Here is a 23,359-nt window from a genome sequence, read left to right as displayed (position 1 = left end):
CTCCAAGACAGGAAATGCGGATCACACAATTTACAAAAAAAAAAATCATAAGAAATTAGGTGAAAGCGGTCTAGGATTTTATTTATGTGACCTTCACTTGACAGAGCATGATGCAACATGTAATCCAGGAATAATAATTATTTCAGCCTTTTTGTTGCTTCTTTTTATCTATTTCAGTAAGGTGTCCTCTTTCTTGTTTTGCCTGTAGCCAAATGCATTGTGAATCTCCTATTAATTAAAATATAAAAAAGCCAAGCTGTTACTGTTTTTTCCTACCTATACATCACTGAAACTTGCTTCTTTCCCTGTGTTCTTTATTTTTCATGATTTACTAAATAGATAAATAAGTACCTCACTGTTTATCTCTACACAACAGCAAAAAATGGGCTTATATAGCTTTAAGATATACCATCCAACCAGAAAGGGGACATTAGCTCTCTAAACCACAAAGTCAAGCACTAAAGATGTATTTGGAGACATGTCCTAAATGATAAAGAGAAATTTTAAGTGACCAATACTAGATAAATGAATACAAATACTAGATACCGAATGCAAGGTTGTAAGTAAAGCTTTCCTAGAATGGTAGTTTACAGTAATTTCCAAAAAATCCTTTTTAGTAATATACATCCAAAATATTTTCACTAAGCATTGTATCCTGATGTTTATATGGGCAAATCAGTTTATATAAAATTAATAAATAAAATATGTATGTAAATCGTTAAGGGATTTCAACCATGTTATTTATAAAATTTATGAATTATAGGATTGAACAGATTGGGGCAGCAGCAAGCAAGGAATACTCTTTAGAAAAAGCAATGGAAAAGATGAAGTCGGAATGGTCCACTATCAATTTTAACTTTGTCCGATATCGAGACACAGTAAGTAATCTTAAATTTTAAGAAGGATATGTGTGGTGAATGCAAAGTTGTAAGCGAGACTTTTTTTGAATGGTTGCTTATTGTATTCTCCAAATAAGTATGTGTGTCCTTTTCAGTGATATATATTCACACTAAATATTTTCAGTAAGTATTGTGGATCTGACTGTGGTTTTAAACATTTTGCACTTTATCTACATAGACATAGACAATTAACCTATAATAACCCTATACACAAAGGATTAACCCTGTATGTGGGTTAATATACAAAAGATTTTATTTAGTTTAAAAAGTAATGTAGATAGTTCATTGTGACTCTTGATGTAGCACTTTACTTGAAGCTACACCACTACATTTTCCACTTTTTCTTTTGCAGTTTTCTATACTTGCTGCATCATACAAAGGCAAAGATTATTAACATTTTTCTAGTTATTAAAATCAGCATTGTTTTTAAAAGAAACACCAGTCTGGCTAAATTAATAAATATGCTTACTGTTGCCCTACATCAGCCCACAGCACCTAGGCAAGGGTGATATCGCCATCCTTTTAATGAGATCTGGGGAAAATGCAAAATGCTAAATTTAAAAAGGAGACACCTTATATTGTGATAGGGTGTAATCTTGTGTGATTTGAGGGAACACATTTTACCCCTGTATCTTGATAGAACAATGTTATTGTCATACCCTGCAGTAGAGCAGACTAGGCAAGGATAAGTATATTAACTTTTCAGGCAGGTGTTTTCTATTTTACCTGGCTGTCCATTAGTACTTTCCAAGAAGTAATGAAATTCTGAGGTTTACTTTGATACTTCCACATATCCTGGTACAGTTATATTCCAGGGCAGTTACTCAAAATATTACATCTAAAGGCAGGTAGTCAGGCGTATACTAAAATCATTTTTGTTTGCAAAATGTTTACAACCTTGATGATTGCTGTACAGCAGAGCTAACACTTGGTCTAGTCCAGGGGTCGGCAAACTCCGGCCTTTAGGCCAGATACAGCCTAGATGGTAGTTCGTTCTGGCCTAACGCCCCCTGGCCAATCCGGCCTAATGCCAGCCGGTGGATTGGCCAGGGGGTGTTAGGAACTACCGGAGTTGTAGCTGATGGAGCTCCGGTGCCGCCCCCTTGCAGTAGCTCCCCTTTTTTTTTCGCAGTTGGCGTTGATATTCAGCTGCCTCAATAAATAGGGAAAGCTCCCTGAAGGTAAATCCCTCCCCTCCGCAATGCATACAGAGAAGAGGGATTTCACTTCAGGGGGCGTTCCCTTGTGGTGGCGGAGCCATAAGGGCCGGTCCGGCCTAGTGTGCTCCCGCCCACCCCATAAATGGCCTTGTGGCCATAAAACGTTGCTGACCCCTGGTCTAGTCAGAAAGATTCTAAAGTATCCTTGGACACTAAAGGTTTAAAGAAGGTAATCATTTCTTTTTCCAGTGAAAAAATCCTCAAAAATCATGATCTGTGCTTCTTTATTTATAGCAAGCCCTCCCACTATAGTTTTATGGTAATATTTTCATAATAAAACTTTTTACATAGCTCTTCTCCTTCTCCTAATAACCTCTTGTATAAATTTGTTTTGAGAGCATGTTGACCATTTGTAATCTCAGTGAATTCTAAGTACAACCAATCTGTTTGTTGTTTTGATTAGTCATATTAATTCGTTATACCCTTGATCTCTGTTCTTTTATTTGGAAAAATAGAGTTCAAATGCACTGGCAAACTTAGCTTTGGCAAAAAAACACAGTTGAGTGCAATACATGAATGCTACTTTATCTGGAAAATGCATTTAAAATGCGACAGGTGAATGGGCAGAACAGTTAAAAGTAAAACTGACTTTTACCATAAGTGAACCCCAAACCAATGCCATACTTAGTTCTGTCCCCTACAAGGCAAATGAGAGTGCTGGGTACTTGTCTTCAAGTTGGCCCAATCTGTGAGCTATATAAGCGTGTTAAAAATTGTACAGAACAAGTCATAGGCTAAGTTCTGCTTTCAGTTTTTGACAACAGGAGTTTGCAAACATTTACAACCTCCTGTTAAAACCACTAAGCAGTTAACCTCACTGCTGGATAACGCCCATCTGAAGCCATGATCCCCAAAATTGTTTTTTTTTAAAAAGGTTTAAAAAGAGTTATGATTTTTCTTTCCTGGGAGAAGAATTGTTTGGAAAAACAATGTTTGGGATATATTGTTTTTTCACTTACAGTATGAATGTTTTAAACAGAATATTTTACGTTTGTCTCATAATTTGTTTGTCCCATTTAACCTGATGATAGAAAGAGGGCATAAGCTGAATTTGTAATCTTTAATATGTCACTACCTAGAGTAGCTCACAAAGCATGATGCCTAAAGGTAGTACTGTACTTTTTTACATCCCCTTATAATAGGCAGTGAGAAAAGGTGATAAGTCATAAGGGACGGTAGTAATTAACACAAAGAATTATGAGAAAGCCTTCCAGATATTTACATAAACTAAATACAGTGCTACGATTTAGGTGCAAACCAACAACTGTTTCGAGATAATGCCATTTGTAATATAGGCTCATTTTGTTATGTGAAAAAGATCCTTTTACATGCCTGGGTAGACCTTATGATCATTGTTATGTGCAGTGCATACAAAAAAAGAGATATATTAGGGCCCTTAGCTTATCAAACCTTGCTGTAATTGGTTAAAAACTGGAACAATAAACAATTTTGTTCTCTTTTGCAGAGTACCAGCATACTCTCAGCTGTTGATGACATACAGTTACTGCTTGATGATCACATTATTAAAACACAAACTATGTGTGGTTCTCCGTTCATTAAACCTATTGAAAATGAAGCCAGGGTAAGTGGAAATTTTAGCAGTAATTACCCCATCTATCACCATGTGCAGATTAACTTTTCAAGTAAGGCACTTTGCATTTTAATGTGTAATTCATGTTTTATTTTATAAGTAGAAAATACCCACTATAACTCAATAATATCTCTGTTTCTTATTTTTGTATGTAGAAAATCTCAACTAAAAATGCTATGATGGTTTGCTTTTCAATGTAGCAAATACCTTTTTCATTATTATACCAGTGGTGTTAAAGGTACATTGGCAGATTTACTATCAGTGTAAGAATAGCAATCACACAAGAGTCTGTGAAATACACATATACAAAAGTTCTGATAAGATTTTTTAATTGGTGGCAACAGTAAAATCAATCCCTGCAGTATCAGGGATTGATATCCTGCAGTGTACCCTGCAGTATATTTATCAATGATTAGTACAGCCTGGTGACCGTGGGAACCAAACTCAGATGAACTGTCAATGGAGAAACTCTATTGAGTTCATCTGGAGTTCGCTTATTTTTTTTAAACATATTTTAAAACTCGAATTCTGTGTTTTTTGAGTCGGGTCTGCCCGAATTCGAACCGCCATTTTCGGGTTGAATATAGGGACAACCCGAATTCGAACACCAATACTACTCATTTATGTCATTCGGACCTGGCCAAGCAATATGTAAAGCAGAACTAAACCCGTGTGACTCACCTATCTGGGTTTAACCCCTGGGTTCAGCCAACTTCCTTCTCTTTTTCCTCCCAAATATCATCGTGACCTGGCCATCTTGATTGGCCAAGCTGAGAGGATGTAACTCCTTCATTCATGAACATTCATTCATCCCCGACACATACAAGGGAAGCAAGGATTGCTGGATTTCCTTGGCAATTAAAGCTGATGCTGTGCACGTGCAGCTCAGCTTTTTTCTGCCAGAAACACAGAGCTATCAGGCAGGTAAGGCAGGTTATTGCAGAAGGAACACCATCTGTCCCTTTCTGCAGTAATGACCTGCCTGATTGAGCATTTGTTTAGGTGGAACTTTAGTTCCACTGCAACTCAGAAAAGGTGATGTTGGCGCCTGTGATTGAGCGAGGAAACTTCAAAAGTGTCTGTTATTTTACATGAATAAATGACATGATATAAACAAAACACTTAATTTGATTTTTAAAAAATATAAGCCTTGCTGGGATATATCCAGCATCCTTCACAGTTTATAGAAACACACCAGTTCGCATACCTAATATATATATACTATATATCTGGATAATGGCATGCTTACATCCATAATTCTCATATTGAGAAGGGAATGCAGAATGCAGATTTCTGGTAATGAACCGTTATGTGTAGGAGACACATTTCTTGTCCGTTGACGTTTGGTATTGGGTAAGGTATAGGATCCGAGTTCCCAAGGCTGTAATGCAGTTGGCACCATATCTGTATGTATAGATACAAGAAAAAAATATTTTTTCCTTTATTGCAGGAATGGGAACAGACACTTGTTTTGATGCAAGATATATTGGATTCCTGGTTAAAATGTCAGGCTACCTGGCTATATCTGGAACCAATATTCAGCTCTGAAGATATTATAGCTCAAATGCCAGAAGAAGGAAGAAAATTTGGCATTGTAGACAGCACCTGGAAGGACATAATGTCTGAAGCGGTATGTAAAAAGAATTGTTGCTTTAATTGTGCACTTGTGTAAATCTGAACAATAAAACAAAGATCTAATGTCTTAGACAGCACTGAAAATAAACAGAAAATCTATAAGGTTTGTCTTTTCCGATTTCCCCAGATAACAGCATATAACTAGGCTATGACAATGATAAATTGTCCCGCCCATTAGACTCCAAACAAAATACCCTCTGAATCACAACAGCAGACTTTCCTCATTGTGTTTATCTTTCTTTAATTGTTCAAACCATTATGTCTGTGCATCAAATTGCCTATCTTGTATACAAATATTTAGGGCCAGAGAATCGTTCTGCAGTCCTAATGAAATTAAATGAAGAGTAACAGAGGCAGGCTTAATCGGCAAAAGAAAAATAATTTCTGCTTTCAGAACAGAGTTTTACTAAAAGGTTAAATGCAATTTGTGCTGTCTGTTAAAAATGTGAACTTTATCTAGACAAGCTTTTATGGAGACGGTTGTACTAAGCATAATTAGTCTAATGATTAGAGAATAAAATAATATGGTTTAAGTCGTAGATGGCAGCATGACATATAATAGCAATAATTTGTATGTTGGTAAATTATGGTCCCGGAAATCAATTTCTGTGAACTAGTGCTATAGAAGATTGACATCCAATGATATTCTACCTATAACTTGTCAGGTCAAGTAATGGGAACCAACAGAAAGGTAATATTTTTAAAATTACAGACACTGATTTATTAAAGCTTTCCAAGGCTGGAGAGGATACACTTTCATCAGTGAAGCTGAGTGATCCAGCAAGCCTGGAATTGATCTGGTTCAGGATTCAAAACATTTTTTAGGCAAATGACTTTGAAGAAAGCTTTTCCAGGTTTGCTGGGTCACCCAGCTTCCTCTCCAGCCTTGGGGAGCTTTCCCAAATCAGGCCCATTGTCTCCAAGGCTGGAGTAGGTACACTTTCATCAGCAAACCTGGGTGATCCAGCAAACCTAGACTGGATTTCTGTCATGTGTTAGTCATTTGCTCTTTGTTAGCAAATGTTTTCAATCCTGGACCAGATCCATTCCAGGTTTGCTGGATCACCCAGGTTCACTGATGAAAGTTTTGGAAGGAGTGGAAAATAGTAAGAACCTATACATGGCTTTGATTACTAGATGTGTGCTTGCTTGGGAGATTTTTCTTCTCTCCCGGTCTACCCAAATTACACTTTACATTTGCCTGATGTATCTTCTATAATATATCATAAATGTATAGCCAAGGAGACCAGCTACGAAAGGGTCTACAAGTATTTTAAACCCTTTAAAGAGCAAAAAAATATTTTGGAGGTGTTGGGGACATACTTTTTGATTATTGCACACTCCTACCTTTTTGTAGAGGCCCTACAGCGATGACCGGTCCAAGAACCTGTCACCACTGCAACTCTGAAGCCGCCATCTTGACTAGTAATTCTTCCAGGTCCATAGTGATCCTCTTTGCACATTAGACATGTCTCTTCTGCTAAACTCTACCTCCTAGTTTCTTCCTTATAAGAGACTTACTAAGAAATAAAGAAAATGGTTTTGGGTTATTTATTTTACCTATGCTATCTCAGTGTATGTATTACATTATAGATTCTTTGTTTAGTAAAATCTGTTAGGCATATTAAAGTATTATTTCACCTTAATGAGTTAAAAGGATGGCATGATTAGATATGGGAATGATGGCCAACGCATAATACTATTAGCCAGTATTTATATAGCGCCAACATATTATGCAGCACTGTACAAAGTCCGTAGTCATGTCACTAGCTGTTTTCTTTAAGGGGCGCACGGTCTAATGTCCCTACCTCAGTCATCTGGCATTAACACAGTCTAAGGCCAATTTGGGGGGAAGCCATTTAACCTAACTGCATATTTTTGGAATGTGAGAGGAAACCCACTGTTCGTCGTGGCCAGTCACTGTAGACATGTCAGATTTTTGCCTGAGACAAGCAGTTTTGGGTAACAATCATCTGATACATAGCCTGTGAGTAAATAATTGGTAAGGTAAACTATGATGAAACACATGCACAAAAATTGCATTATGAAATGTAATTTTGACTCTTCAGAAGAAACTGTTTTAAAATATGTAAAATGGATAAAATATTAACTTTAATAAATTTGGCTGTAAAATGATATAATGTGAATTACACACCATGGACCTATTCATAATATTATGTGCAAATCAAACCTGGCAAGCTATCTCTCACACCACTTACTGATACTCTAAAACGGTATAGTCAGTTCCATTAATTAGTAACATATCAAACCATAATTTAGGTTGTGTGTTTCCTGATATTTAAAATGTACTTAAGCTCTGATTTTGATTTTGATATTAGAAAGTATTTGAATGTTTTCCTTTAAAATATGCTTGGCCACCTACCTTTACTTTGTTTCTAAAAATTCCAATTCCTTGGATATTTACAAGACAAATGAAAGGTATGACTCTAACCATGCTTTAGATTTAGATGAGAACATGCAAATACCTTTTAGTTGTATATGTTGTATATGTTGTAATTTATGTCACATGTATTCAATCACATACATACATACAGTCATGAAAAAATGCAAAGTAGTGCACCCAAAGAATATATAATAGTTTAAACTCTATAGAGAAGGGGTAGTGCCGGGCCTTAATTATAGAAACAAATATAGTCCAAACATATGAGAAGAAAGGAAGAGAGAAAAGAAGGCTCTTTTTAGGCACCAATGTAATACCTTAACTAATTTAAGATTAAAAATACACTTTAATAAATTCAAGATATCAATTAAAATGGTCAACAATATTGCAGTTACATGATTCCCATGCATAAAAAAAAGGACTTAGCGGTTGTTTGTTTTTTAGAGAGTTCCACTATTGTTGCAATTAGAAATGCTTTGGTATTGTCATCTTTATTTATTTATGGCACTGGAAGAACACAAAAAAGCAGAGAAAAACAATCTGAGACATTCCGCACAAACATCAAAAATTGCTTGGACAACATTATTGGCACCCTCAACTTAATACTTGGTAGCACATCCTTTTAATACATAAGTGTATATTTGTAGGCTGTTTTTTTACTGATTGTGTGCTAGACCAGCAGTTCCCAACTAGTGGTCCGCGAAAACATTTTGGTGGCCTGCGGGTCTGTCCCCGTATGGACACAACCCACCCACACTCCCATTGCAGGCTCAGACCTGCTTGCTAAACATCCGGGGGGGGCAGTAGCGCAAGGCTGTGGACACAACTTTTGTTGCGTCCACAGCCCCGTGCTATTGTCCCCCCCGGATGTTTGGCAAGCAGGCCTGAGGAGAGTGGGCGAGTTCTGGCATCATGACGTCACTCTGGGGGAAGTTTTTTCACCTTGCGTGACACACAACTCCCTGCGCATGCATGATCTGGATTCCGCGGATATAGTGGTCCATGAGATCTGAAAGGTTGGCGGCTACTGTGCTAGACTTTAATTCTGTTGAGTAATGAAGTATTGCTAGTGTATTCCCAATGGGCCTGATTTATTAAAGCTCTCCAAGGCAAAAGAAAATACACTTTCATCAGTGAAGCTGGGTAATCCAGCAAACCTGGAATGGATTTCTTCAACGTCATTTACAATTTGCTAGCAAATGTTTTCAGTTCTTAACCAGATATATTTCAGTTTTGCTGGATCACCCAACTTCACTAATGAAAGTGTATGCTATCCAGCCTTGGAGAGCTTTAATAAATCAGGCCCATTGTGTCAGTATGTGATCCAGTATCATCAAAGAGAAGGTCAGGGAATATCTCAGCAAGAGGACACAGTGATTAATGAGTTATAAGATTCTTACCATTTCCTACTGTATCCAAAGCTTATTATCTGATTATCTTAAGCTACCTTATGATGCTCATTCTTAGTATTAAATGAATGATTTCCCATATATATATATATATATATATATATATATATACTGTATAAGCCCTGCTTTCAAGTGAACTGAAGGATTGATCTTTTGAGGGCCAAGCTCTTTGATTATGAAGTAATGATGAATATAAAAGCCGTTCATGACAAAATATGCAATTCCTATTGCAAAATGCAGCCTTTTATTACTATCAGGGCCTTACTTTTATCAGGTGAAAGACACCAGGGTGCTTATCGCAACAAAACAGCAGAACATGTTAGAAAGGCTTCAAGAATCCAATATCCTCTTGGAAGACATTCAGAAAGGCTTGAATTCCTATTTAGAAAAGAAAAGATTATTTTTCCCAAGGTAAGTGCCTACAATAAAGGAAGTGAACACTATTTTCTTTTTCCATATACATATTTTAAGCATGTACCCTCACTAAATGCTATTCTTACTAAATGGTCCTACCTTGTTGTTATATTCTTTCTTTATAGTCTCCAATTTTAAATTCTTGAAAATCCCCAAATTAATCTGTCAGTTATTTTAAGTTAAGAAATTAAACATCCTACATGAACTAGTCACACATTATAATTTCATTTGTACCATCTCTGTGCTATAAGACTTAAGCTACGTACACACGGCAGATTTTTATCGCCCGATAATCGGCATCGGCCAAATATCGGGCGAAAATCTGCCGCGTGTACAGTCGGTGTCGTCCATCGTCCGAACGACCGACCTGCCGGATCCACGGACGATGGACGACGACCGATCCTAATGAAAGGGAAGGGGGAGAGCGCGCAGCAGGGTGCCGCTCCGTCGCTCTCCCCCTCCCCTCTCCATAGAGCATGAACGGTGCTGTATGTACAGCACCGTTCATGCATCGTGCACTCCCTTGTCGTTGGAAAGGATCATGAAAGATCCTTTCCAACGACAAAAATTGCAAGTGTGTACGCAGCTTTACATTTATCTACAGCTCTTATCTCACAATTCAGAAATCTAATCAATCAATCAATCAATCAATACATCCAAAGATATAAATTGCAGCCAGTTTCCCTTATTTAAACCTTATCACCCATGGTCTGTGCATAATATTCTCCAGAATGATACACTGCGCCAGGAATATGATAGCTTCCTTCCTTTTAAGATACAACCACTGAAGCTGTGCACCTTGCCCAAAATGTACACGTCTCACAATAAAATACATTAGTAAATGTGTGAAATCAATGTTTGCTCTGGTTCATGCATTTTTTCTGATTGAATCCAGTGTGTTATTTTGGGAAGTTTGATTTTTTCGGTTTGCAACATTTTCTTTAATAACAGCTTCTATATGCAGGCTTCTTGCATGTCTGCTCTTAAAAATGTCTTCTATGAACTTTTTCACAATAATTCTTCATTGATATCATACAGGTTTTTTTTCCTATCAAACGATGAACTATTGGAAATCTTGTCGGAAACAAAAGATCCCCTACGAGTGCAGCCTCACCTAAAGAAATGTTTTGAAGGCATTGCCAAACTGGAGTTTGCTGATAACTTGGAAATAACGGGAATGATCAGCTCTGAAATGGAAACTGTCCCCTTAACACAGAAGATCTATCCAGCAAAGGCCAAAGTAATTTTCTTTATAGAATCTTTTATGCAAAGAACACTTACTGTAGCTATTAAGCTTGCAGACTGGGAGAAGAAAAAGCTTTATTATGTTGCTAACGCTGAATTATAGCACACCCAGCTCTCAGAATTTATCTGATAAACATCCTTACTGTTTCTTATGGCATATTCACATAGAGTGAGTGCTATATAATGTTATTATATTGCGGGAACTTTTACTGTACATAACAAAACATTGTATGCCTGACCATAGAAATATTAAATCAAAGTTAACATTAGCATGCTAAAAGTAGCAAAAGAAATGCTAAATAAGAAAAGATTACAATTGATTTTAGCTGAGAACATGAAGTTCAGAGTAACGCAGCACATCAATGTGGTGCAATACACAGAATAGATAGCAGCAATTTATCAGACCAGGGTACGGCTAGAAAACCAAAAAATGATATGAGTAGTGGTTTGAGTGAACTGGGCATTTATCTGTGTGCTTGTGTGGAAGAGTAGTAGGAGAGATGGCAAGAGAAACATCGATGGTAATATTTTTATATTATTTTTCTTTGACCTCCTTTATATACTTTTGAGTAAATCCAGCAGCACAGCTGGAAGAGCGAGAGTCAAGTGAATTTAAACTATTTTTTTTAAATAGCTCCTGATGTATAGACTCTAGGTCAGTGGTACTTGTGTATATTATATAGCAGACTGCATGTTGTCTTCATTAGTGAATTTTTGTTTTAGGACTTTACTATAACTAAAATGTATGTATGTATATTTTATTCTACAATTTGTCTCATTTACTTAACTAAAATAGCATTTCTGCTACAAAGCATGGCAATTTTTTTGTGCATTAATTTAGTATGCAACAAAAATTTTACAAAATAGTAAATATGTGAAACTAATAAAAAAATTGCTAAAGAAAGAAGAGAGTCCATAGCTGATTACAACTGATTGGGTTAAATATTAATATTTGTTTTACATATTTTATGTTTTTTCTTGTAATTCATCTTTAAAACATAACTAAAGTTCCACTTTAAATAGGTGTGATCAGGCAGGGTTTTATTGCAGAAAGGGACAAGGAATGTCCCTCAAACTATAGGAATTCTTACTTACCTGATCAATTTCTTGAGTTGTCATATCCTGGATTCCTCTGCGACTGCTGGGACTGAATGAACTGCTGCGTGCCTGCACGGGAGTTATGTCACCCTGACCTGACCAATCAAGATGGCCAAAGATCTAAACAAGGAAGAGAAGAAGGAAGAAGATGGCGGCATCCAGGATGGGTTTAGTTCCACTTTAACTGCAGCCGTTCCTGTTAGCTTTTGTTAGGACACAATAATACTGTTTGACATGGTGTACCTCCCAGACTGTGGTGTATTGCATATAGAAGGAGCAGACTGCTGGAGACAGGACAAGATTACTGTTGTGTCCTCTGAGACAACTTGTCACACTATATTGCTGTTACGGTTTTTGTCCTCTTTAGTTTATTTCTACATAATGGTATACTTAATATAAAACAGTTGCCTAAAGATGTTCTTTAATTAGTACTTATATAAATGATCAGTTGATTTGTACGCCAGAAACTGATGTATACAATATGTCACTTACCTAATCATTGCCTATGATAACTATATGCTGGTTTTGGTTTTCAGGGAATGGTCGAAAAATGGCTTTTAGAAGTAGAAGAAAACATGTTGGCTAGTATGAGGCAAGTCATTCAAAGTGGAATAGAGGGATATGTGGAGGTAAGATACAGAAAAGGAATATTAATACAGTGCTAAATCAAATGGACCGTGACAATCAGTGCCTGAAATTAAAACAGTATGTATTACAATGGGTCAGATTTATACTTTTAAATCCTAGAAGTTTCCCAGACAAACTTGGTTCTGAGTAACTACTATTAAATATTACAAGCAATTTAAGCAGCTTGATGAAAACAGTTCAGTATGCTTAGTGGTTTTTCAAATAAAGTAGCTGCTGAGAAATATTGATAACACTAGTCCAGGTTAAATAAGCAATTGTTTAAAACTTTGATATCTCAATGTCACAGCTCTTCTTTTGCAGTACTTTATTCTTTTCCTTCTTTTTAGTCATCTTTCTGGTTTAGGCATTTCTTGTGTGTGAGTGGGTTGTATAGTTTTATTAACTAAATTATAGGTTTTGTGTGGTATATGAAATTGCTGTTTAAATGAAAATGAACATTTTTTCAGTGTTCAAGCCAGAAACGATTTTTAGACGGGTGGGAGAAAATTTTAGGTGGGTGACAGCCTCTCTGGATTGTGACCCAACTCTTCATTACCACCCAGAAGTGCCGGGTGGTGCACCCAGCTAAATGGGGCTGGGGGGAATGTCATCATATTTACCTGGGTTTACACTTCTGCAGTATAAAATGTTGCTCTCGTCACATCAAGGGACAACCTGCAGATTACACTTCACTGGCCAAAATAGACATTGAATTAAGCTATGTATTTGGGAAATAAAAAAAATATCCATGGGGGAAGGGCTGTCCAGGGAAAAAGGTGTAAGAACTTGGGGGCAAAAGCTAAAGATATCCTGTACTGAAAGAAAACATAGGCTGACCATTTCTGACTTTTCCCTATGAAAATAGTCATTACTTCTTGGCATTTAGATTCAACACAGCATTGTGGTCCATTTATTAGTTAAATTCTAAGTTAATATGTGTATTGTGATGCAATTTATCATAAACATCGCCCCAATGGTATGTTAAGTTATATTATGTTATTTTATGTCATTTAATGTTATATTATGTTATGTTACACATTTTATTGCAATCTAGCTATACAACCATACCAAATTTTTTTATATATTTTACTCATAGGTTCCTCGAAGGCAGTGGGTTTTACAATGGCCTGGACAGGTAGTTATATGTGTTTCTTCAATTTACTGGACCAAAGAGGTATCAGAAGCCATTACTGAAGGCACTTTACCAGTAAGTAAAATATTATGGATACCTGTAATCATAAATAATAAAAAAAACATAATGTACTCCTAATGCTTTAAAGGCATTGTTGAAGGAGAAATTGCTTTGTGTCACATAGGGTTTTCAAACAGAATTTGTGCCTTGTATTAAAATTTTTTGTAAAGCCATTTCGGTTTTAAAGATATATAACATGTTTATTTGTTCATTGACATATGCCTTTTGTAAAGCAAAAAAAGTTGTTCCCCTAATCAGTTTAATTGACTTATATTTTTTGGTAAGAGGTTATCTGAAGATTAAGGATCTACTTTTCATTGTACCCTTGCAAAGAAGAGTTAGGGCTACTTCAGACTTTCAGTTGACTGTAGTGTTCTACTGCAAGCTTAACCGTGTTCTCAGCTGCTCCTATTCAGCTGACTGGGAGCAGTTGGGAACCATTTTGTGCATTTTTGTTGCTTGCAGCTGTGGCATGGTTGCTGGACCACAATGCAACTGTATTTAACTGCGTTAAAAAGTGGTTGTGAAACGGTGCAGCTGACATTAAAAAAAAATTACGTAGTAGTTGAAAAGGGGTGCCTGGGAGCTGCCAATTGTGTAGTTTGGACCACTGTTCTGAAAGAAGCCTTACAGTAAGGATTTAGCATAATAAACATCTAAACGTTTGATCATCTAGAAATGTTATGTTTTTGTATTTGATTCTAAAGGGTTAGCTTATAAAAAGGATTAAACTATTTTACCAATAAACAATAAAAGGAAAAATATGTTGGCTTCCGTAGGACTTCTTAACTTCTCAAAATACTAGATACCACTGTGTTTCTGTACATTGCAAGCCATTATGGAAATAAAGTAAGGCAGAGTGATGCCATACCTTGTAATCTGCATACTTGTTTCTAGGTCAGTGATTTAGAATCAGTGAAGTAGAAACCACTGGATCACCAAAAAAGAAAGATAAAAAGAAAGAGATATCAGCGAGGGCAGATTATATATTTCAGTTAAACTGAGCCCCATATTGGAGAAAAAGTTACTCATGTGGTTCTTTTCCATAATTCAAAGTTTTAATGAAGATTGTGACTGCAAGATTAAGATTAAGGTAAATTACTTACCTTATTTTCAACTCTTTAGGTTTCTTCCACCTCATATGTAACAATGTGGAAGTATTGGTGGGACCACAAGTATCAGAAAGGGATAAAGAATGACACAAAAACACTAAGGCGCTGCTTAATTAAAAATTAGTATGTTTATTGGATGTGTGCACTGGTCCAAAACGTCAAAAGATCACAAGACTCCGTTTACCCCAGGGAGTGCCCGTTTTTATATACTCTAACTGGGAAGAGCCAGGTAGAAGATGAGAAGCTGGCATTTCTTTCCGTGTATCTGGAAATGTCAACGTCGCCACTCAATTCAATGATATCTGGAGTTAGCATTTATACACTGACCCCAAACAATCAGATTGTTACATAAATATTACTAGCTCATTTTGGCCAAACATCCTCGATACCAACAAGTGCATGTTTTTACAGTATATTGTATGATATTATATTTTGTATATTACTAACTGCATCCTTTCTCATGACCTGTCGGGGCATAACAGTCACAACTTATCAGGTCACTCCCACCCAAGTGTACAGGACACAAGATGTTCTTCCTCAAGGACGAAGACTAAACTGTTTACACAAATCCACCTGTATAGCCACAATGCATATATTCAGTATTGCATGTTTTTTTATTTAACTTGCAAATAAAGATTAACTCTTAGGTACATTAATGAAATAGACAAAAGAAAGAGGTTTCTGGCTCAGAAGTTGATGTTTAAATCTTAATTATGTATTGATACATTCTAGATTTATACATAGTTATACAATTTACATAGTATCCGACAAGTATCCTAAGTTGTGTTACATAGTCAGAGGACTGGGATGATTGGTACTAGACCTAGATATTCTAACCATTAAGTGAGATAACCATTTTGGTCGAAAAATAGTCCCGACACGTTTCACCAGTATAGGCTTCATCAGGGGTTTGGTTTTACGGTCTGTTGGTAAATACAGAGAATATGAACATATGTAAATATGAAGCATGATTCTAATAAGATCAGTAATATACAATATAAAACAAAATACTCAAAGTGATTCTAATAGTAACAATATAAAAGTATACTATACATAATATTATCAGGAACAAAATACATACAAAGATAGTTATGATGTGTTAGATGCATAATATGAGTGATACAACACATTACATATGCTCTAAATTACGCTACATTTTTATGAGTAATATATTTATTTAGTGACTTGACTTTCAGGAGTCAAGAGAAGTTTACAATCTAGTACCCCAACCATAGTCTGGGGGCAAACCAAATAACCTTCCAGTATGTTTTTGGTATATAGGAGGTAAGCCATGAGAAATCCATGAGGTAACACAAAAGAACATAAAACAGAATTCCATGCAGAGTAAGCTGTAAGAGATTGGAAATTAAGCCACTGACCACACAAGAAACGTATGTTTATTCATTGTTTACTAAATGACATTAACTAATAGACCTTCTTAAAATGTTCTGTTATCATTGCTAAATCATTTTTTTTAACTGCAGGGATTCTTGGACAAAAGTAATAAACAGATCAGCGAGATAGTTGAGCTTGTCAGAGGAAAATTGTCTGGTGGTGCCCGTGCTACTTTAGGAGCGCTCACAGTTATTGATGTGCATGGTAAGAGCTGTCATCAAATCACTTTGATGAAAAATTGAAGATTTAATAGTTTGTTTTCAAACTGTAACAGACATCAGGTTTAGGCATGACTACTTTCCTTTAAAGTGTCATAGAAAAAACTGAAAGTTGCTTCTTTTGACCTCATAAATGTGTAGTACTGTGAAAAATCCCTTGAAAACATACTTTTAGAGGGATTGGTGAACAATGTTGTGACATTTCTCTAAATTGCACGGAGGATTATTTCCAAATTGTTTATAGCATAAAAAAAACGAAAGTGTCTGTAACATTTTCAAGAGACATATTTGGTAATTCACAGAGGAATTTATTGGAATGAATTAAGACTTGAGTTTGATTTCCAACTGCATCCTAATGCACAGCATGGAAGTGAATTGTCATGTGTTTAAATGAAGGGTCGTTTTGGCTAAAATAAAATGTTTTAACACAACACGTAGTAGCACTAATGTAAACTAACAACAAATGTAAATGGCTGCTAAATGATGGAAACCAATGTCGTTCAGAATTAATGCTTTATTTGTTTTTATTTCAAATTGTTGTAACTACCAATTTATTGTAAAACATACAGTTTTACAATAAATAAGGTACATATCTCAAACTAACACGCCTTCTGTTAACTAGACATTGCTTCCTAGTTTAAACAAAATTACTTTTTCCAAAATATCAAACAAAAAAATGCTGACTTTAAAATGGTTAATCATAAATTCATATAGGAATATAATGATTATAATTTACCTGTAACAAAATAAGAAAGTGTTTCTGTATGTTGGCAATTATTATATCAGAACCACATTGCCAAAAAAGATATTAGGTTTCTTGTTAACATTGGGATTATGTTATGTGGCAAAGCCACTTATGTCGGTTGCAGTACCTGTAGTAGCTTTTTAGAAGTGTGAACTGATTGTGGACCATCATGGAATGATAACGGAAAATAAGAAAACATGAACCTAATTAGGGGTTTGGAGGCAAAGGGAAGGATAACTAATGCTAGAGTTGACAGTAGGAGAGAAGTTGCTGATTAAAAATGGGAAAGAAATGACAAAACAAAAGAGGATGCAGAGCTGGAACCTGCACTTGCCTAAAGTGGGATACCTTTAGGATTGTTTTTTTATGTATTTATTTTTTTGGCTAAAGCATTATGTTACCAATATTGTGCTACCTTATGTACAGTATATATTGATAGTGAAATCATATAAAGACAGCAGTTTTATTGAGCAGTGAAGTTTGTAATACAGTATAAATTGTTTTTAGCTTTAAATACAAATGTAAAGCACAAAGTAAGAACAGAATAGATTGAATTAAATTATATTTGATAGAAACCAACTTGATCTAAGCAAGATGGGTCTTTTTTTCACACATTAGGAGGTGTGATTTCAGAAAATGTGAGAAGCACATTTGACAGAATGTAATTTAATTGTAACAATAAATTATTTTATCTGTTCTTTTTCTGTGTGCTCTTGAAATAATATTATCTGTAGATATGATCTGTCACATTAGTAACAAAAGTCCTTAAATTATTCCTTGCTGGTAGAGTCCACTAATGTCTATGTGGATTTACCAGTGTATACCTATATTTACAATATACAGGTAGGAACTGTGGGAATATGTAAAAGTTAGGACTCAATAATCTTTTGTAGTCGAACAATTAGCTATGCGTTAATTCCCAGTGACCCTAATATGCAAAATGACAAAATTATTTCTATTACATTTTGATTCTACATGGGCGAGGAAACAGAAAAAAACTAAACTAATAGTAATACTAATACTAAACAATGTATGCTGTATACCAAGCCAAACAACACTTCAGTTCTTCACTTCTTCAGTTCAGAGAATAAAATCTGCACATTTAGTTTTTTTAATGCCTGTAAACTTTTCAGTACATTTTTATATTATGTTTTATTAAAGTGAGTTATAGCCCTCAGATTAATAAGTGTATTCAATAATTCATGTTGTAAAAGAACATCACACAGATATGGCATCAAACATTCTCTTTCGTTAAGCCTGCTCTACCATACCACAGGATTTGCCTAATCTCTATGGTAATTTTCTCTATGGCATACTATTAAGACAGTTTCTCAGTAAAGGTTCAACACACAATAAAATCTCTAGTATTATAAGATATATTATATATGATGTAGTGGTTTCTAAAACTCATGTTGGCTTCACAACAAAAAACAAACTGATACTTTCATTTCAAAATAAAAAGGGTCAGGTAATTGATAATAAGCCCTGTGTGCAGCAAAACGGTTAATTAGTTTACAGAACAGATGGTAGAAAATACCTGTCTGAGTATTTGCATAAATGCATACATAATACAATATATATAAATGTGTGTGCTTGTGTGTTCCTGCATGGATTGATAAAAAAAATAACAATCTTGAAGTTTTGCATCTGCTACTTGAATGCATTTTAAGCTGAATCCTAATAGAATAGAGATAAACTTTACATTCTTCATTATTGTTTATATAGTTACCTTTGCAATAATAAATGTATCAGTTTCTTATATGTAGTTTTAGTTAATGTTTAATAATGCATCAGTTATGTTTTAAAGCAGTGGTTGCCAACCTTTCAGACCTCACAGACCAGAAAATCCGGATTGCGCATGCACGGGGAGCCGTGTGTCATTTTAAAGTGGAAGAAACTTCCCCCAGAGTGACGTCATGATGCCGGAACCCCCCACTCTCCCATCGTAGGCTCACACCTGTTTGCTTAAGATCCTGGGGGTACAGTAGCGCAGGGCTGTGGATGCAACAAAAGTTATACTGTGCCCTTAGGATGTTTAGCAAGCAGCTCTGAGCCTGCGATGGTAGAGCGGGCGGGTTGTGTCCATATGGGGACAGAGCCGTGGACCACCAGTTGGCGACCCGTTTTAAAGTAAACCTGTAAATACCTGATTTAAAAAAAAGTTATAAGGTTTATGGGGTTTCTAAGAAATGAACAGCTTAAAGCACTTACTATTACTATTAGCCAGTATTTATATAGTGCCAACATTTTTATGTAAGTCATTGTCATATCACTAACTGTCCCTCAAGGGGCCTTACAATCTACCATAGTCATATGTCATTAACGTAGCCTAAGGACAATTTTTGAGGGAAAGCTGATTAACCCCACTGCATGTTTTTGGGATGTGGTCCGCAGACACAGGGAGAAAACACAAATTCCTTGCAGATAGCTTCCTGGCTGGGTTTCCTGTGACCTAGTCCTGCAAAGGTGTGAGTGCTAACCACTTTTTATTTTAGATATATCCCTTTTGTGTAATACCTGCCTGCTTGCAATCTTCTGTTAATTGTACACTGAGCTGCACATTCCCTGGGTACTGGGAATTAATTACATTATTCCAGCTTGGCCAGTTAAGATTGCTAAAGACCTGAACCTGGAGGAAGACCAGGTAACAATCCCAGCGATGGAGCAAGGAGAGCTGAGTTTAGTTCTGCTTTAAACATATTTTCTGTGATTGAAACTTTGCATGGAAGCTATCGAAAGACTGTGCTGGGAGAGTTAGGCATCGCCTCTGTCTCATTCATTGTATACATTTCAGCTAGAACTACCTATAAAATGAAAATCTTATCTGTCCTCTGCTTTTCATTCATGTTCAAGCAAACATCATGTTTTTTCCTCACAGCACATGATTGAATATTCTTTGCAAAGGGAGTTTGCACCGCATTTACCAAGCAAAGTGAATTACCCCTTGCAGAGTGACAATCCACCTTTAAGTAAAAAGCTTAAATTCACAACTATAACCTCAATATATTCCTCCAAGCATACACTGAACAACTTCAAACCAAGTTTAACAGTTCAGGAAAATTGTGATTAATCCACAAATTTCTATATTTACTACAAAAAAAAATAAAAGACCAGGCATTAAAAATGTAACCTCAAAATAACAAACAGGTAAGCATTAAAGTGGAACTGAAGCGGCACTTATCTATGTAGATTCCCTTACAGGGAGCCAGAATCTCCCTCCCTTCTTCCACCCAGTAATTATCTTCGGGTGTTTGTGTCGGGGTAACATTACTGCACAGGCATACAGGACTTCATCTATCCCTGGCACATGTAAAGGAAGCCCAGATTACTATGGATTATCCTTGCAAACAAAGTTGACGCTGCACTTGCGTGGCTCAGCCTTTTCACTCATTCCCAATGCTATTAGGCAGGTAAATTGTAGAACATCACCTGTCCTTTTTTACAATAACCACATACCTGATTTCTATTTTGTAAAGTGGGACTTTAGTAGTACTTGAAAATAACTCAATTTATGTGTCTCTTTATATCTGTATATCAGTAATCTTTTGGCAGCAGATAAGTGCAGGTTCCCATTTTATTACAAGACATCGCATTTTATTACAAGAAGATATTAGAATTGGGAAAAGGCTTCTGTTCCTGCTACAGTTTTTACTTTGTGAAACAAGACATACTTTGCCGAAAAGTAAATAGTAACTTAAAATCAGTCACAAATAGAAAGCTATTCACACTGAATAATAATTACTTAATGTAGTGTTTGCCCGAAGTTCTGTTTAAATACAGAACACCTGTTTCATAGTCTATGATAGCGACTTGGTTAGCATTTCCAATATTGCTTGATGTTCACATAATACAAATAGTTGTCTTGGGCTCCTTGTGGTTTCAGAAAAAGATAACAAGTTGTGCAGAAATATAAACCCAAAAATTCAGTGTTCATCCCTATATTATTTGTCTATCATTATTTGACTGAGCCATCGGACAGTTTATGAACAGTATCTTTCATTTTACAGTGCATTTAAATGTTAGCTTCTTCCATTACAGCATACAGTGCAGTAATGTGCAAACACTGATAGGTGTGACAAAAATAGATGAGTTTGGTGCCGTAGCAGTGCTGTTGATAATGAGAGATGCATTTTGCTATGGTACGGGGAATTTGCTGGCCTAGATATTTCTTTCGGAAGTCTGAACTTGTTTGACTTGCCTAGTATCCTCTGATAAGGTATAAATTACTTGTTTTGTGGCCCAGTAATGATATGTAAATGAATGTCTATGTATATTGGAATATTAGAAAGGGGTCATACACAACTGGCTGTGGTTAACCTTGCATGAGACAGCAACACCCCGACAATCCCACCCAAAGCTGTACAAAGCTTCCAGGGCATACAACAAAACTAAACTATAGATAGCAATATCTGAAGTACAACTATTAGGAAAAAACTATCCATCAAAAGTTAAAGCTTTCAACAGTTACTTTTTTATATGATTTAAAAATCCAGTTATTGCAATTGAATTACCATGCAATGAAATGGTTTAGGGCTCATTAAACTACTCTACCCTGTCCTGCAAAGCACAATTTTTTTAGGCACATTTCAGCCAGCCAGCTCGTGCAAAAATCAGGTCTGTATTGCTTCTTAACTAAATATTAAATTAGTACATTCTTACATTTTCCTTTACTGCATACTGCAGTACATAGAAGCCAGGCATTCTGGGATGCCATTCAAACAGAAAGGAACTACAACACACAACCACACACATAGTGTGTTACTTATGGCTCTGTAATGTTCCCTTTATTAGTATTGCCTTAACATACTGCCGTGGAGGAGCCCTACGTTGGCCCCAACCCCTGTCACTTTTCCTGGGGGCTTTGCCTGAATGTAATTTTTTGTGAAATAAAAAAGTATTTGCAGTAACTGCAAATGTTATATTTTGCAAAAATGGTCCTGTAAATGGTATATATACAGTGCAGAGTATTTGATATATAAAAATTATGTAAGAACTTTAGGTATTATTATATTATACCTTTTATATAAATATATTAAATGCATTTATTGTATTCAGTCTAGGTGATCTTTAATGTGGCTTACAAATAGATAACATAATAAAAATATGCAATTCTTCACAGCTCGTGATGTTGTTGCCAAATTGGCCCAGGATAAGGTGACTGACCTGAGTGATTTCCAGTGGATCTCCCAACTAAGATACTATTGGGAAAATCGAGATGTCATGGTCAGAATGATCACTACTGAAGCCAAGTACGGCTATGAATATCTTGGTAACTCCCCACGTTTAGTGATAACTCCACTCACTGATCGTTGCTACAGGTATGGAAAGGAACTACAGCTAAGTGTCCAATGTTGTTGAAGTGATCCAAACAATTAAAATAATTAAATGACTTTAATTTACTGCAGTAAACAGAGAATGGGTTTTTATTGGCCAGTGATGTCAAATATATTATTCAAAAACAAATGGTGATAACAATAGGTTGACATTCAAAATCTGGCCATCGATAATCCTGTTCCTTCAGATTTCCGGCAAGAATTTCGGAGCGCATTTTCAAATTTACATTGTTTTCTGGTGGTGCCGTTTATGTTTTGATGGCACTGTACTCCGAAATCAGCTGTTGCGTCTTGCTTGCACGTTCTTTCCTGCTCATTCCTTCTCATTTATTTGCTCCCGTATAGCCCCATTATGGATTCAGCATCTATTTAAAAGACTATATAGGTAGACCATTTCTCTTAAATATATGCAGCAAATATAACCGCTTAAAATCCGGAATTTTCGAAAACCCGGCACTCTACAGGTCCGGAGGTTGCCAGATTTTTGAATGTCAACTTGTATATACTTACATTTGGCAATATACACAAAATACTTTTTATTCAGCAGTGCCTTGTCCCATTCTCTGTTTTTTGTTCTTTTTTTATATGCATAAGTGAGGGGTCAGGCCACCCAATTACTGTCACAGGCAAGGGTATGTACTTCTTCTCTTTAATCTCGTGTTTCTCTCTAATAATTTACTGCAGTAATAAAACTTTTTACAGTTTCTACAGATGATGAGCATTTGGTCATATCTACAACTTTTATTGTAATGTCAATTCCTTATATCTATGCACAATAAAAATGTGTGTGGACTATTGAAGCAAAACTATGAGAGCTTCAGGTTT

At 36.0% G+C, this 23,359-nt stretch overlaps 1 protein-coding gene across 1 annotated transcript in view; it reads left to right on the top strand.

The window, feature by feature from the left end:
- DNAH3 (dynein axonemal heavy chain 3) overlaps window positions 1-23,359 on the top strand; it is a gene marked incomplete in the record, with an annotated part of 167,569 nt that overhangs the window by 62,322 nt on the left and 81,888 nt on the right. The window contains 9 exon segments of the mRNA XM_072418926.1: window positions 764-878; window positions 3,585-3,701; window positions 5,161-5,340; window positions 9,430-9,566; window positions 10,608-10,809; window positions 12,449-12,541; window positions 13,636-13,746; window positions 16,328-16,442; window positions 22,321-22,519. Of these exon segments, the coding sequence (XP_072275027.1) occupies window positions 764-878; window positions 3,585-3,701; window positions 5,161-5,340; window positions 9,430-9,566; window positions 10,608-10,809; window positions 12,449-12,541; window positions 13,636-13,746; window positions 16,328-16,442; window positions 22,321-22,519 (1,269 nt within the window).

This window comes from Pyxicephalus adspersus, chromosome 7 (assembly GCF_032062135.1).
Source record: "Pyxicephalus adspersus chromosome 7, UCB_Pads_2.0, whole genome shotgun sequence".
NCBI classification, from domain to species: Eukaryota; Metazoa; Chordata; class Amphibia; order Anura; family Pyxicephalidae; genus Pyxicephalus; species Pyxicephalus adspersus.
The sequence above is the reverse complement of the archived record's forward strand: the minus strand, read 5'-3'. Positions and strand labels throughout refer to the sequence as shown.